The sequence below is a fragment of the Epargyreus clarus genome, unplaced genomic scaffold, assembly GCF_041222505.1.
Source record: "Epargyreus clarus isolate Ecla_fem2 unplaced genomic scaffold, WU_Ecla_fem_2.2 ptg000009l, whole genome shotgun sequence".
Classification (NCBI taxonomy): Eukaryota; Metazoa; Arthropoda; class Insecta; order Lepidoptera; family Hesperiidae; genus Epargyreus; species Epargyreus clarus.
Window position 1 is genome coordinate 6,062,828 of NW_027332217.1, and position 14,775 is coordinate 6,077,602.

Below are 14,775 nucleotides of genomic sequence, written 5' to 3' on the forward strand. Positions count from 1 at the left end.
AATATGTTAGCAATATTCCTTTTATTGTTAGAAGTGGAACTCTTGAAAAACGTCGAATCTCTAGGATTACGTAAGTATTGAAAAAAATATATGTTAACTTTTAATAGAATTAATTTGATTTTCAGTAAACATACTCGGAATATTTGTAGATAATATCCTTAATACACTCTAGTATTAACGCATTGACGTTATTTTTCGAGACATGTAATAACCTTGGATATCTCGGCTTATGAAAAAGATGTCGTCATTTAGATTTCCGCTTAGCCGGAAATCGAATCTGGGATCCTCTGTTTAACAGACTGACATGACCATTATATATTCGAAGTTATAATTTCAGTGCCAAACATCTTATATATAAAATTCTCGTGTCACAATGTTAGTTACCGTACTCCTCAGAAACGGCTTTACCGATTTTAACCAAATTTTATATGCTTATTCAGTAGGTCTGTGAATCGGCTACAATCTATTTTTCATACCCCTAAGTGATAAGGGTTGTTCACCCTTAACATTTTTTATTTATATGGCAACACAACGTTTGCCGGGTCAGCTAGTAACTTCATAAATTACTCAATTGGTCTGACTGCTTGGTATAAAATTATCAAAGTTTTAGATTTTGCTTAATCGTACTAAAGTAAATAAATAGACAGACAGACGATTAATTTGTAAGACATTCGAATGAAACAATTACGACACGATAACCCTTAAGAAGAAAAGTTAAGACACAGAGCGAATGTCAAGTTGCTGAACATAATGTGTGGTATCGATTTTGTAAAATCTTATGCTTGAGTCAGAGAGCGCTCCGATTTATCTTCCTTCTCCACGGCCATCGCGAATTTGAGGCCAAGGGTGTGAAAACCTACGATAAATTCCTAAGAAGTCACAATCATTAGAAATAACAAGAAATAAAATAATAGCAATGCCATTCGTACTCTATAATACATTATGGTATATATTTCTATTATACATTATGGTATTGATATAACTATCTTTTAAATTCTTGAAAAATTATTTATTTTCGATGTATTAATTATTAAGTATTTATTATTCATTTTGGCACATGTTTATTTTCGATGAATTTGATGGAATCGATAATTTTGCACCGGAATCTGCGTAAAAGAAATTCCACGCACTTATATTTATTGACAATACATTTTCATTGTAAGAAATAATGACCTACTTAATAATCGATTAGAAATAGCCAATTTTTCTTCGAAAGCAGCCAAAAAATATGACCTAAAAATCGGTCTAAAAATTAGGTTGCTCGGAGTTTGAATGTTCATGGACTGAAAATGTCAGCAATTTGTTTCATCTTGGATACTGGTGTCAGGTTTAACGCCTCTGGGGCTCTGCGGACAATTATGAACTTTTCAGTCATAACTCACGAAATTGCCTAAACTCGTAATTGCTTTAGATCTGTACCTGATACCACTTAATTGAGGTAAAATTAGCTTTTAAATGAATGTTGTCTGGACACAGTTTCCTACTCGTATATCAACCTAGGTGTTGTCTAATTTCATTTAATAATCTATATAGAAATATTCTTCTTTAGAAGTAGGTATCCTATTAATCCCCATAAAAATTACTGCCTGTCGTTGAACAACTTTTTAACTCGTTAATGAGTTATCGATCCGTGCCCTATCTGTAGCTTTCTCTGAATCCCCGATTTCGTCTTCATTTATAATTAGCTCATAAAAATACAAAAAATATCAAATTATACTACAGTTGAGAAGATTCTACTAACATTTTCGAGTATGTATATTTGGTTCCACATGTTTATTATTTAATCTCCTCCACAAATTGCCAACTTGAAACTCAGGTAGTCGCTGGCTTCACGCCAGAGGACATCTCTGTTAAGTCGGCTTCAGGTGTCTCGACAGTTGTGCTAAAAATATCTTGTTTACGCCTCAGTGAGACACTTGTGAGTTAGCAACAAAGGTGAGATTAATTGAATATTTCTAAGTAACTGAAGTAACGGTAATAATGTCATTGTCACTGTTAATACGCTTCTGTGTTCTGGTTTGAGGACTGCCACCAGGTGGACTGCATGCTCGTCTGCTATTATTATATTCAAGTATAAAATAATCCGGAATATAAAAATCTGAGGCTTTGAAGCCTGCTAATGCATTTCTTATTTCATTCACATTCATGATTTTACTTTCAAACATGTCTGATAAAATTTAAATTGTGAATCGTCATATTTGTTTCAGCTGAATACATAAAGTCATGTTCAAGAAACGATCCCAAGTTAAACGAATGTGCTCTACAATCGCATGTACCTGACTACTAAAATATATACGTTGCTTTTCACAAGGCGATGCAATAACCTATTACTCCAATATATCGTTGGAACACCACTAAAATGTTAAGGCTTATTATATTTCGTTAAAATAATCAGTCTTTCGAGTTGTGGTGAATTTAATGACAGCGAAAACATTAGTAAGGCTTCAGCGGAAACTTAACAATGACGACTGTAAACTTGGACTTGTGAGCTAATTTATTTCTCAACTTAGGTCGTCGTCATGCCCATGCAAACCAGAAGCCTCTGTTATTTGCTTTCTTCAAAAAGTATCATAAATAATATTACGATTAAACTTCAAATATAACGTTATTTTATATTGATAATTTAAAAGTATTAATGTACATTAGACAATGATGATTACATACAGCACCAGCATAATTAAAACAAAACTTGAAAAATATATTTGTAAGATCTTGTCAAATTTAAATTGTTTTTGTCGATCTGTGGTAACAGATAGAAATTATTTACTATGTAAATGCAAAGACATAGAATTATCTACATTTTAAAATGCTAATTCTAGGATTTTACAAGCAATCTGCCCACTAATCATGTCAATTGTAACTTAAAATATTCCTGGCTTTAAAAATATTTTGAATCAGTAGCCATTCTAACTACCAAAATCTAGTCTAATTATTCTAACTATTTATTGCACGAATTATTGCATAAATTCCACGAATCTTGACAGAGAGCGTGGTTTGTTTAGAGCACAGACATGAGCAAAATACAGGTCTGTGGTTTAGAGCTTTAAAAATAGATTTTCTGACGGTTCGAGGCTGTAATGAACTATGCTATTATGGCGGCGTCGTGACTCACGGACAATTAGCTTTTGGCCTTTTAATTACGGACAATATTATGACGCTCTCGCCTTAAGGCCGTTCATATAATTAGGCAAGGGATGATTCCAGCACAAAAGGAGTAATGGCGTGCGAAACCATCACCCACCAATCTCTTTGTAAATTTATGTAACAATTGATTAATGTTTTTGGAAATAAAATTCAGGTTCTGGGGTGAAATTATCTTTTTGTACCTATGACAAAGGAGAAATGTTTCTTTGATTATGATTACCGTGAAATCCTAACGTTACCTTCAGATTTTGCTAATTTCGTAAGAGATTAAAACAGTGTATTTCCAATCATAGTTTAGTAGTACAAACTAAAGTTTAGTACAATGCGGCTGTGAACGCTAGAGCAAAGCACGTACATAGTTTTGCGGCTCTAACGAATTTAAAGCAATCGGCCTAGTTGAGCAAAACCGAGCGCCAAAAGCAATTTGTCCCACTTATTTTACACGTATCAAACGTTATACTTTGACGGCTTTAAAGTTGGTTGAACAACTATTGACATTTAAGTGGAAGTAATCGAAGGTTTGGAGTTAATCTATAAATATTTCCAATAGGAAAGTATGCTAACAATGCAAAAATCCACGAGAATTTTACCGTCTTTTTCTCGAAAATGTCATCATGAAAACGCTGAAATAAGGCTACAAGCTTTGACTTTAATCGTAGAAGTTGAAACGTACTCTTTGTTTCTTTAACCGCTCTTTGTCGTCTTTACAGCTGCCATAAAGTGAAATGCAAGAGCAAGGGAATTTTTATTGTCCTTTTATTTCTGTGAAAATACATATTAAATGAGCTTAACAAAGAACTTAAGCTGTTTGGAGATTACAAATCAAACTGAAGTTAAGCTAAAATATTCTTCAATTATGTAGGTCAATAGGTATAATTAGACTCCTGTGTTACTCTGTAAGAAATGAATTCCAATTTCAGTACATTACAATCTCAATTTCCTTGAGATAAGTGAAATTAAAATAAGTGAATTAAGACAAGTATTTTCGAAGTAAAGTTTTTTTTATTTTTCTTCTTAAATTCAATATTTAATAAAACTAACTATTCAAAACGCTAATCAAATACACGGAAGGTAATTATTACTTATATAAAAGAGTTTATCTTTTTCTCATTCTCAAAAGTAAGAGCAAGAGAAAGTAATAGCACTCATGAACTGAATTTGATATTTCTATGCAAATTCGAGATTTACCTAAACGAATTATATAAAGAATATCATGGCGACTCTAAATCAGAAAATTGGAGAGACTATTTTAATCTTTATTCTAGGTAAGTGTTTTGTTTCAGATTCGACCTAAACAAAAAGTTAATCTCCGCCGATGCGTTGGTGAATTTGGACGTAAAATGCCAATACGACCTCAGCGGCAAAATCCTTTTAGTGCCGATTAAATCTAACGGGGACGCTTCAATAAAACTAAGTAAGTTACTCCAATCGTCTTAATCATTGTAAAAGTTGGATCATTCACTTTTATCTTACTCTAAACGCAAGCCTAAATTACAGATAGGTCTTTATGAACCGAAACATTCAAGAAACTGCTGATCATCAGATAGAGGTATTGATAAAATTGAAGAAATCAAACTTAGATTTGGCTTTTTCAGATCCTTTGTAGTGACTGTTTTGGTGTGATACGCGAGAGTTCAGAGTCCATTCTGAAGAAGAAATCTGTATAATGAATGTATATTTTAGTTTTGAATTTGGTCACGTCGGCAGCTAAGTTCACGCCATTTTTTTAGGTTGTAACATTGAGCATTCAATATTTACAACTTAATGTTTCAAATTATTCAAAAGGGTACTTATAGTTACATATTTATGTTATTTTTTAAATTATCCTTATCGACACCTCCTTCAAGGTCATATTAATCAAGGTTCTAAGGTTGTAACAGTTGAAAGAATTGGTCATAGTTGTCCTGATTTAACATCAAAGGTTTACATTTTGAAACTCCTAATGCAATTCGTGGAAATCTATTTAATACTGAAGTAGATGGATTAAATATTACGTACGGATCGTAACCGGGAGTTTTCTGCCAACTAAATGAAAAAAAATGATTACTTACTTGTTATTTATGGTTTCAAAAATCTTTCAAAAATGAAGAAAAATGGCAGGCTTACAAGTTACATGGTGACTTACATGCTAAACATAGTTGTCAACTTGTTTGTGTACATCCATGATACTCATAACACGAGAAATTCTAGTATAGGTTTTAGTAAAGGAAGAACTTATAGATAAACCCTCGTGTTACACATGTCCAATGCCAATGTGATGGAAAGTAATGAAGAAATAAATAAGTATTCAAATTAAATATTACTATCCGAGACTTTTTTTATAATATAAGAGTAGCAGATGAGCATGCAATTCACCCGATGGTAAATGGCTTCTGCAGCCCATGGACATCTGTAATCAACCCCAGATAGGATTAGATATTCCTACCTGAGGTCGACCACAGGTGCGCCGCTACTCCTGACTACTACGCTGGAACGCCTCGGAAAAGTCTGTCTCCTTTACCACACCCTTCAAAACGGAACACAGCAGCGCCTAACACTGCTGTTATTAGGTAGAAATAGGTGTTATTAGGTAGAACTTAGATATGTCGCCATATCTTAGTGTTATTGCGAAATAATAAAACAAATATTTACATAATATAATGTTGTAATTAATGTGTTATACTGTAGGTAAGCATATTTATTAAGCGTAACGCGTAGCGAAATAATGGCGGAACAAAAAACTAGCTAATTAATTATTCATTAAGATATCCGCATAATTACAGATACTCTTTAAGAGTTTCAGTTCTAACAAGTTAAAAGAACACAGCACTTTAAATGCAAGGCACACATACATTCAGTAATGACTAAAGTCATAAAGACTTGTGTTCTTCTGTCCCTGCGAAAACCTGTAAATATATAAATTATGGCCATCAAATTAGACATATTCTTATTCTTTTATCGTGTAATTATAATGGACGAAACATCAATCAACTGGATAAATAAATAATAAGATGTAGAACTACCCGACCATACTATATAAACTTTGACAATTAAATTCAATACCATTATGTATAATTTTCGAAGCCTTATTTATAAAATTCCTTTTTATTGGCACTTGGCAATTTCCTTTTCGATACGATATGATACAATACGCTAGGTTTCATATGCATGTTTTTTTTTCATATGTTTCATTTCACACACATGCATGCTTGTGTACATACGATATATGTACTCTTTTTTTGTTAAATACGTCAAGGAAATATAACTTCTTACGTGCGCACATAAGTACATACATGCGTTTTTTGTATAACATAATCATGTTTAACATATATTTGTAACGGAATACACGTTTTCTATACAATATTTCAGAAAACACAATGCTTCACATCAGAATGTGGTACGAGCACGTTGAAGGGGATGACGGTAATATCCACTGGAAGATCTACAAACATGACATCAAGTATGACGTGGAGAGGGCGATATTCAGGCTTGAGAACTTGCTCAACGATAAAAATATAGGTTAGTAGGTAATATTGCTGTATCACTTTTATGTCTATACGCTATATTGACCAGCGAATGAAATTGAATATAGTATATCGGTAATTTAAAAAATCTGATATATTCCAATATTTTACTACTGTTAGAATTGCTAGCAATTTGCTACATTTTTTTAGCTTCTATGTCGGCTAGTGTAGTGGATTTTCAAAGATTTTTTAATAATAATAATAATCATTATTAGTAGGAACCAAATACTTTTTTAAATTACTATTGGAGTGTGTGTGTTTTTTTTATAATATAGGAGTAGCAGACGAGCATGCAGTCCACCTGATGGTATGTGGCTACTGCCGCCCATGGACATCTGTAATCAATCCTAGATAGGATTAGATATTCCTACCTGAGATCGGCCACAGATGCGCCGTACCCCTGAGGACTAAGCTGGAACGCCACGGAAAAGTCTGTTTCCCTTACCACACCCTTCTAACCGGAACGCAGCAGCGCCTAACACTGCCGTTATTAGGTAGAAATAGGTGTGGCAGTTGTGCCGCCGGAGTGGAACCACAAAGGGTTCTACCCCTTCCAAGTTGGATATTTATAACATGAAACAACAAATAGAAACCTCTTTAAGGATTTCGAACGTTTAAGGACGTTTACATTAATTTTGCTACACAAATATTATATGACATATGTATATACGAAAGATCTTAAGATCTAAATACTTATACATGTAGACGTTTCAAATAAAAAGTGAGGAAATATTTGTGAGCATTTAATCCTTTGAAATCGAATCCTTGCTATACTATACATATGACACTGATTTACAAATGGGTCTAAACCCGATGTATGCCAACAAAAAACATTTTATGATTCATCGGGGCCCGGAAACGCTTTGAGAACAGATAACAATAAATTTAACAATTTACGATCTCATTGGTCGTGTGAATACAAATAACCGCACGTCTGTAAAGCTAGAAAGGTCAAGTCGGCAGAATCACTCGTTTTATATCTCAACATTTAGTGCTCATTTAGTGCTAATTTAGTGCTGATAACAGATATTTGGTGCTGTGATAGGGGGACTAAAAATGAGAACACTGCTAACTTTACATTAAGCTAGCAGTGTACCATTCGTGACCGCGCTATGATACGGCAGAATCACTCGTTTTATATCTCAACATTTAGTGCTCATTTAGTGCTAATTTAGTGCTGATAACAGATATTTGGTGCTGTGATAGGGGGACTAAAAATGAGAACACTGCTAACTTTACATTAAGCTAGCAGTGTACCATTCGTGACCGCGCTATGATACGGCAGAATCACTCGTTTTATATCTCAACATTTAGTGCTCATTTAGTGCTAATTTAGTGCTGATAACAGATATTTGGTGCTGTGATAGGGGGACTAAAAATGAGAACACTGCTAACTTTACATTAAGCTAGCAGTGTACCATTCGTGACCGCGCTATGATACGGCAGAATCACTCGTTTTATATCTCAACATTTAGTGCTCATTTAGTGCTAATTTAGTGCTGATAACAGATATTTGGTGCTGTGATAGGGGGACTAAAAATGAGAACACTGCTAACTTTACATTAAGCTAGCAGTGTACCATTCGTGACCGCGCTATGATACACTTGGAGCGAGAGGCACATCAGCTAATAATTTAGTGCTCAATTAGTGCTGCCTGTACAAGCGAACAGATTTTAAAAAAAAAAAAATTTCAATTTTTAAGTATAGATAACTGCTGACATAACGATAAGAGCAATCATAGAGCTGAAAGATGACTTTAAAATCGGTATTGGTGAAATTGAAAAGAGTTACAAATTAGTGCTAAATTAATGCAACCGGTGAACCCAGAAAAAATTTTAGGAAAATCATTATTCAACTGCCCGCTAAAAAAATCGAAGATTTTCAATAATCGAAAAGTTATAGGTATTATTCTGTATTGCAAATATCGAGTTTTCATCAGATCTCAACGTTATAAGGTCACAGGAAACGACCCTGACTCCCCTAGCGATGGAGCCGCTGTGTGTGTGTGTGTGTGAAAAAATTTTTTTTTTCAAATCAACTACTGCTAATATAACGACGCCAGCAGTCTTGAGAGCTATAAAAAGACTCGAAAACGAAAACAAATGGAATCAAATGACGTCACTATTTAGTGCTCAATTAGTGCTGTCAGTACAGCAAATAATTTTTGAAATATTATTTTTTTTTATTTTTTTTCAAATCAACTACTGCTAGTATAACGACTCCAGCAGTCTCAAGAGCGAGAAAAGTACTCTAAAACGGAAACTACTGAAATTGAAAGGCGTCACCATTTAAGATTTGTAATTAGAAAATATTAAGATAATTTATATTTAACGATGAGTAATAATAATTAAAAACATGTTAAGAAAAATAAATTACGCATTTGTTGTTGTATTGTCAAACAATATAATAATAATAATAATAATAATAAAATCTTTATTTCATAAAATATCACAATTTAGTACACAATGTTATTAGGTGCAGGGTAACATTATAGTAAGATTGGACATTACATTTATCTTCAGTTGCCTAAACTGGGCGTAAACCTGTAATATAGGCAACCGATCTCTCCCGGTGTGAATCTAGCATACTATAATAGACTAAGGAACTCTATGTACAAAGTTAAGGTACAGAAACAGTGCAAGTAATCTTAAACATAATGGCAATATATAGTGTAACGTTCTTTTATTGTATAAAATATTATACAATAAAAGAACGTTTAGTGAGTTAGTGTTTTTATGTGTGAATGTATGTGTGCGTGTGTGTGTGTGTGCGCGTGTGTGTGTGTGTATGTGTGCGTGTGTGTGTTTATTGTGTGTGAGATGTGCTTACGCAGTGTGATGAAGTGAGGATGTAAGGTAAGTAAACAAATTATATCTACGTGTCATTTTAGAACTGATTTTATCAATCTTAATTTCCATTTTTGTGTAGATAACAAGTAACAGAATAAGTGTAAAAAAAAATTTGAAAGCGTTAGTCATACCTTCATATAGAAATATTTTTTTTTAGAAAAGCTTAAATTTTAGGCCGCTAGACCATCGGGTCCCCTTAAATAATATAATAGAAATGTTACGGATAACCTGCAAATTTTTGAGATTTAAGACTTTAAGAATTTAAGACTAATAATTTCAAGTTTACATTTTTATATAAGGAAAAAATTGTATTAACTGTTGAAGTATGTATAATGTCACTCTGTATACTTCTAGATACATAATATAGTTTTCTTTCTATGAAATTCATCTGTTGTATAAACCACTTCATCAACAATTCAATTAACAACAATCAAAGTTAAATACGCGTTCTGAACTATTCACCTTTACAATAATTAATTCCACGATTCATGAATTACGTGATTTAAGGGTTACATAGGTTTGGGAGCTTCAGAATAATCAAATCTTTTTAATTGAGCTTATGAAATTTTACAATATGTTTACAATATTCGTTCAAATTTTCAAGTCGATCGGCGTAACAGTGTAGGAGATAGAGCTTAGGAAATTTTGCTCTCAAGCTGAATTAAACGTAAACTAAAAATTCTAAACACGTTTTTTTGAAACGATGTTATCAAAATTGGTTGACAAAATTTTAGCGAAATTTATTACATGTGTTCGAGATACTATTGATAAGGACTCGAATAAACGGTTTTTTTTATTACAACTATTTTTACAATATCAAAGTTTAGAGCAAGTTTTAGAGAAATTTGAGGTTTTTTTTAAACTACCGAAAATTCAAATTATAATTTTTTTTCTTCGTCGAATTTCTAATTTGAGGATTCAACTGAAAGATAAGATTCAATTTGATTTTTTCTGTCATGAGTTATGCTGCCAACACGATAACATTTTTTTTAGTAGGGTCACTGGAAATGACTTCGCAATGACTAAATTATTAAAATTTGTCAAAAACTCAACGCATTGAAAATCTCTATCATAATACCCCAAGGTAACAGAAGGACAGAATATTCCTGACATATAATCCCAAAAAAGTAATTGGAACCATAAGATAATTCTTAGGATAGTGACTATTTCCCAATTCTAATCAGTTATTTATACGGTCAAATGGTACAATAATCTACATAATTAAAAGTAGTACTATTGCTATTATACCGATTTTAAAGTCATCTTTCAGCTCTATGATTGCTCGTATCGTTATGTCAGCAGTTATCTATACTTAAAAATTGAAAAAAATTTTTTTTGAAATATCTGTTTGCTTGTACAGGCAGCACTAATTGAGCACTAAATTATTAGGTGATGTGCCTCTCGCTCCAACTGTATCATAGCGCGGTCACGAATGGTACACTGCTAGCTTAATGTAAAGTTAGCAGTGTTCTCATTTTTAGTCCCCCTATCACAGCACCAAATATCTGTTATCAGCACTAAATTAGCACTAAATGAGCACTAAATTTTGAGATATAAAACGAGTGATTCTGCCGTATCATAGCGCGGTCACGAATGGTACACTGCTAGCTTAATGTAAAGTTAGCAGTGTTCTCATTTTTAGTCCCCCTATCACAGCACCAAATATCTGTTATCAGCACTAAATTAGCACTAAATGAGCACTAAATGTTGAGATATAAAACGAGTGATTCTGCCGTATCATAGCGCGGTCACGAATGGTACACTGCTAGCTTAATGTAAAGTTAGCAGTGTTCTCATTTTTAGTCCCCCTATCACAGCACCAAATATCTGTTATCAGCACTAAATTAGCACTAAATGAGCACTAAATGTTGAGATATAAAACGAGTGATTCTGCCGTATCATAGCGCGGTCACGAATGGTACACTGCTAGCTTAATGTAAAGTTAGCAGTGTTCTCATTTTTAGTCCCCCTATCACAGCACCAAATATCTGTTATCAGCACTAAATTAGCACTAAATGAGCACTAAATGTTGAGATATAAAACGAGTGATTCTGCCGTATCATAGCGCGGTCACGAATGGTACACTGCTAGCTTAATGTAAAGTTAGCAGTGTTCTCATTTTTAGTCCCCCTATCACAGCACCAAATATCTGTTATCAGCACTAAATTAGCACTAAATGAGCACTAAATGTTGAGATATAAAACGAGTGATTCTGCCGACTTGACCTTTCTAGCTTTACAGACGTAATAACCGCTTGATTTATACCATTCGTTCGGTTTTTGCTAACAGGACTGCCAAAATATTCTTTCGTTTGCTACAAATTGCATTGTTTTCTCAAGTTGCTCCCTTTTTAACCGAATTTATGGCGTATTTTAGTTTTCCTTTTATATGTTACTTGTACGTTTGTTAGTACTGGAAATGCATGTTTGTCAAAGAAAACATAATTTATTTTATTTATACTTTATTTATATTTTATTTTATTTATACATAATAAATAAAATAAAATAAGATTTTATTACTGCACAAAGTGATATAAATTACAAACTAAGTATTTTGAGGTTTTATACTTTGAAATTTACACATATATATGTTTTTAATGATTTATTATTATTATTGTTTTTTTCTTAAGATCGGCAAACCTTATTCCCCTGTCGCAGCTTGTATTTATACATAGAAATGTACCTAATTACCTAGGTATTTCCTAATTTATTCTTCATTCGAGGTATATATTGCATTCGTATATATAAGTATTAAATAATATGCCATCCCACGGTAAGATTATTTTTTTATTAGTGAGGTACAAAGATGCTTCAAATAAACATCTTTTAGTCTTAAGTTTTACGGAAAATCACCGAAAATGTGTCAGTTGTAGGCGGTGCCACTCAATAATAAATCGTACGAAACGCCTACGGTAAAATTTATATCCTCTAGGTACTTAAGATCTTCCTTTTAGCTTTGCTTTAATGTCGTTTTATATAGATGTACCCGTATTATATTCAATCTATTACATTGCAATATATGTAAAAAGTATGCCTAATATACTAGTTGTATTAAAAGTCACTATGACTATTATGGTCAATTTATACTATACTCTGTGCACACATAAAATTACAGGAAATTAAAATAAAATATAATAATTATTTGTGTGACTACTTCCACTCGTATACCGGTTTTAATAATGTTGTGAGATGAGTATACAATAATCGACATAAAAAATATTTTAATACAAAAAATGTTACAATTAGAATTACGTAGTTTTCCCAAGCCATAAAAAAAGAGTTACCTTACGCAATAATGTTTTAAAAACAAAAAAATATTTTAATAATATAATTTGGATCGGCTTTTGTGTAAATATATTTAATTAAACCATAACTATGTTTATGGAATTTTACTAATTGGGTTGTTAAAAACATAGTATAGATGTTAGCAGTGTAAATATTTTCACTCGATCTCCCACTAGCTTTCACTTGCAAGTGCCATAAATTCATACAAAACAACCGCAGGAACACACTCTGACTCAGAACAAAAATCTAATATATTTGAAATGTCTGCTTGGCCAAAAAATGGAAACCAGGCCCTATATTTTACGTGTGTAAAGTGGCGACGATGCCGTACATTGTCTTCAATATTCTTATAACTATTATAGATAAAAAATAACCCTAATTAATAACATATTCACTATATGTTTGCAGGTGATCAAGTTAATAAGCTGTTAAATGAGATGTGGCAGGAAATTGTAGCTGATGTGGGCCCCTCTATATGCAATTCCCTGAGTGCAGCCGTTGTCAAAAACTTAGGGGTACTTCTCGAACAAGTTTCGTACGACGAGTTAATGCCAGAATAAAAATATATAACGATTTATACTGAAACTATTTCCTTTTACATATAATATTCTAGTTCTAAGATCTATGTTATATTTCGGCGGTTTAGTTTTTAACATAGTTTTTTGATTAACTTTTTTTATATATTCGCAAAAACTTTAGAGGAAATAAGCGAATAATAATATTGAAGCGGTAGGTATTAAATTAATACAGTGGTACATCTATTATGTATTAAATAAATTTGTATTCCTTTTTGGTTCTTATAGATACTTATAATAAACAATTGAGAAAAACAAACATACCTATTTAACACAGAATGATTATTTTAATAATCATATTATAATAAGCCAAATAATGAAAAGAAACATAAATGAATTAGAGTTTGTATATATTCCAAATATTATGGAAACAAGAATTTGGGAAAAATATCACGATATTACAAATTTACAACGGCTATTAGCCTAGAATTGGTTCCTACTATATTATTGTTTTTTCTATAGCAGATTTACGATTGACAAAATTGGCATCTTGCCTAACTTCCTATTATATTGTTATTACTAGTTATATTGTTGTCGTTATTGTATTCATTTTACTGTCAATTACAATATTTATTGCTTATGACAGCGATACGTGTAAATAATTTCTCTATTCGCTATTTTTATCCATTTTCTGGTAATGAGACTTGTCGGAAATTTCGTTTCTAACTTCGAACCTAAAAGATTCACGTATAATAAATATACCGTATAACAATTATTTTATCAAAACATTCCTATGTACATATGTATCAATAAATATTTCATCAGCTAATTTCTGAAAGCTAGTATTCAACACCAGCGGTCGGTAACCCGTGACCCATGGGTGGAGTGTGGCCCGCGACTCTTCCTTGTGGCCCGCGGGTCTGCGCGTTACTAAAAAACTGCTGTTCTGCACTTCAGCACGCGCAATACATTCCCATGTTAAAAACGTTATACGTTACGGCGGCTCGTAGAATATCGCCCTACACTAAACCTGTCTGCACTTTGTTCTTTATCCAGACACGCCAAAAGAATTATAACTTCAATAACGGTTTTTAAAGAAACTTTCTTTACTTATAGTACCCTGATAGGGTTAATTTGTACTCAACAGAGTAGCTAAAAATGCTGATACAGGTGTGTAAATAGCCGTCTCAAGGGTTGATCTAATAAAAACAATGACTCAGATGCTACATTGTGTCTCATGATAATTTTCATAATGCTTCCTTCCAAATTAACGGATTATAAAAAAAGTTCCAACCCCTATTAAATGACCTTAAGGGTCGATTTTTCAAAAACGGTGAAATATGTGTCCTATTATTTTCAATCAGAAAGCCAAGTATTAATTTTCATAGACTTTGCTTCAGAATCGGCTTAGTTTTAAACAAACTTATTTACCCCTATTTTACCCACTTAGGGGTAGATTTTCCACAAATGGTGCAAAAAA

The 14,775-nt window shown here is 32.6% G+C and overlaps 1 protein-coding gene across 1 annotated transcript; it reads left to right on the forward strand.

Annotated features, from left to right (window-relative positions):
* Positions 1 to 13,990, forward strand: an-0895 (juvenile hormone binding protein an-0895). Its single transcript, XM_073076915.1, has 5 exons — positions 1 to 70; positions 2,208 to 2,268; positions 4,428 to 4,558; positions 6,493 to 6,642; positions 13,189 to 13,990. Exons 1-5 carry the CDS (start codon positions 4 to 6, stop codon positions 13,338 to 13,340), a joined length of 561 nt encoding a protein of 186 aa, XP_072933016.1. The 5' UTR covers positions 1 to 3; the 3' UTR covers positions 13,341 to 13,990.
* The last annotated feature ends 785 nt before the right edge of the window (positions 13,991 to 14,775 follow it).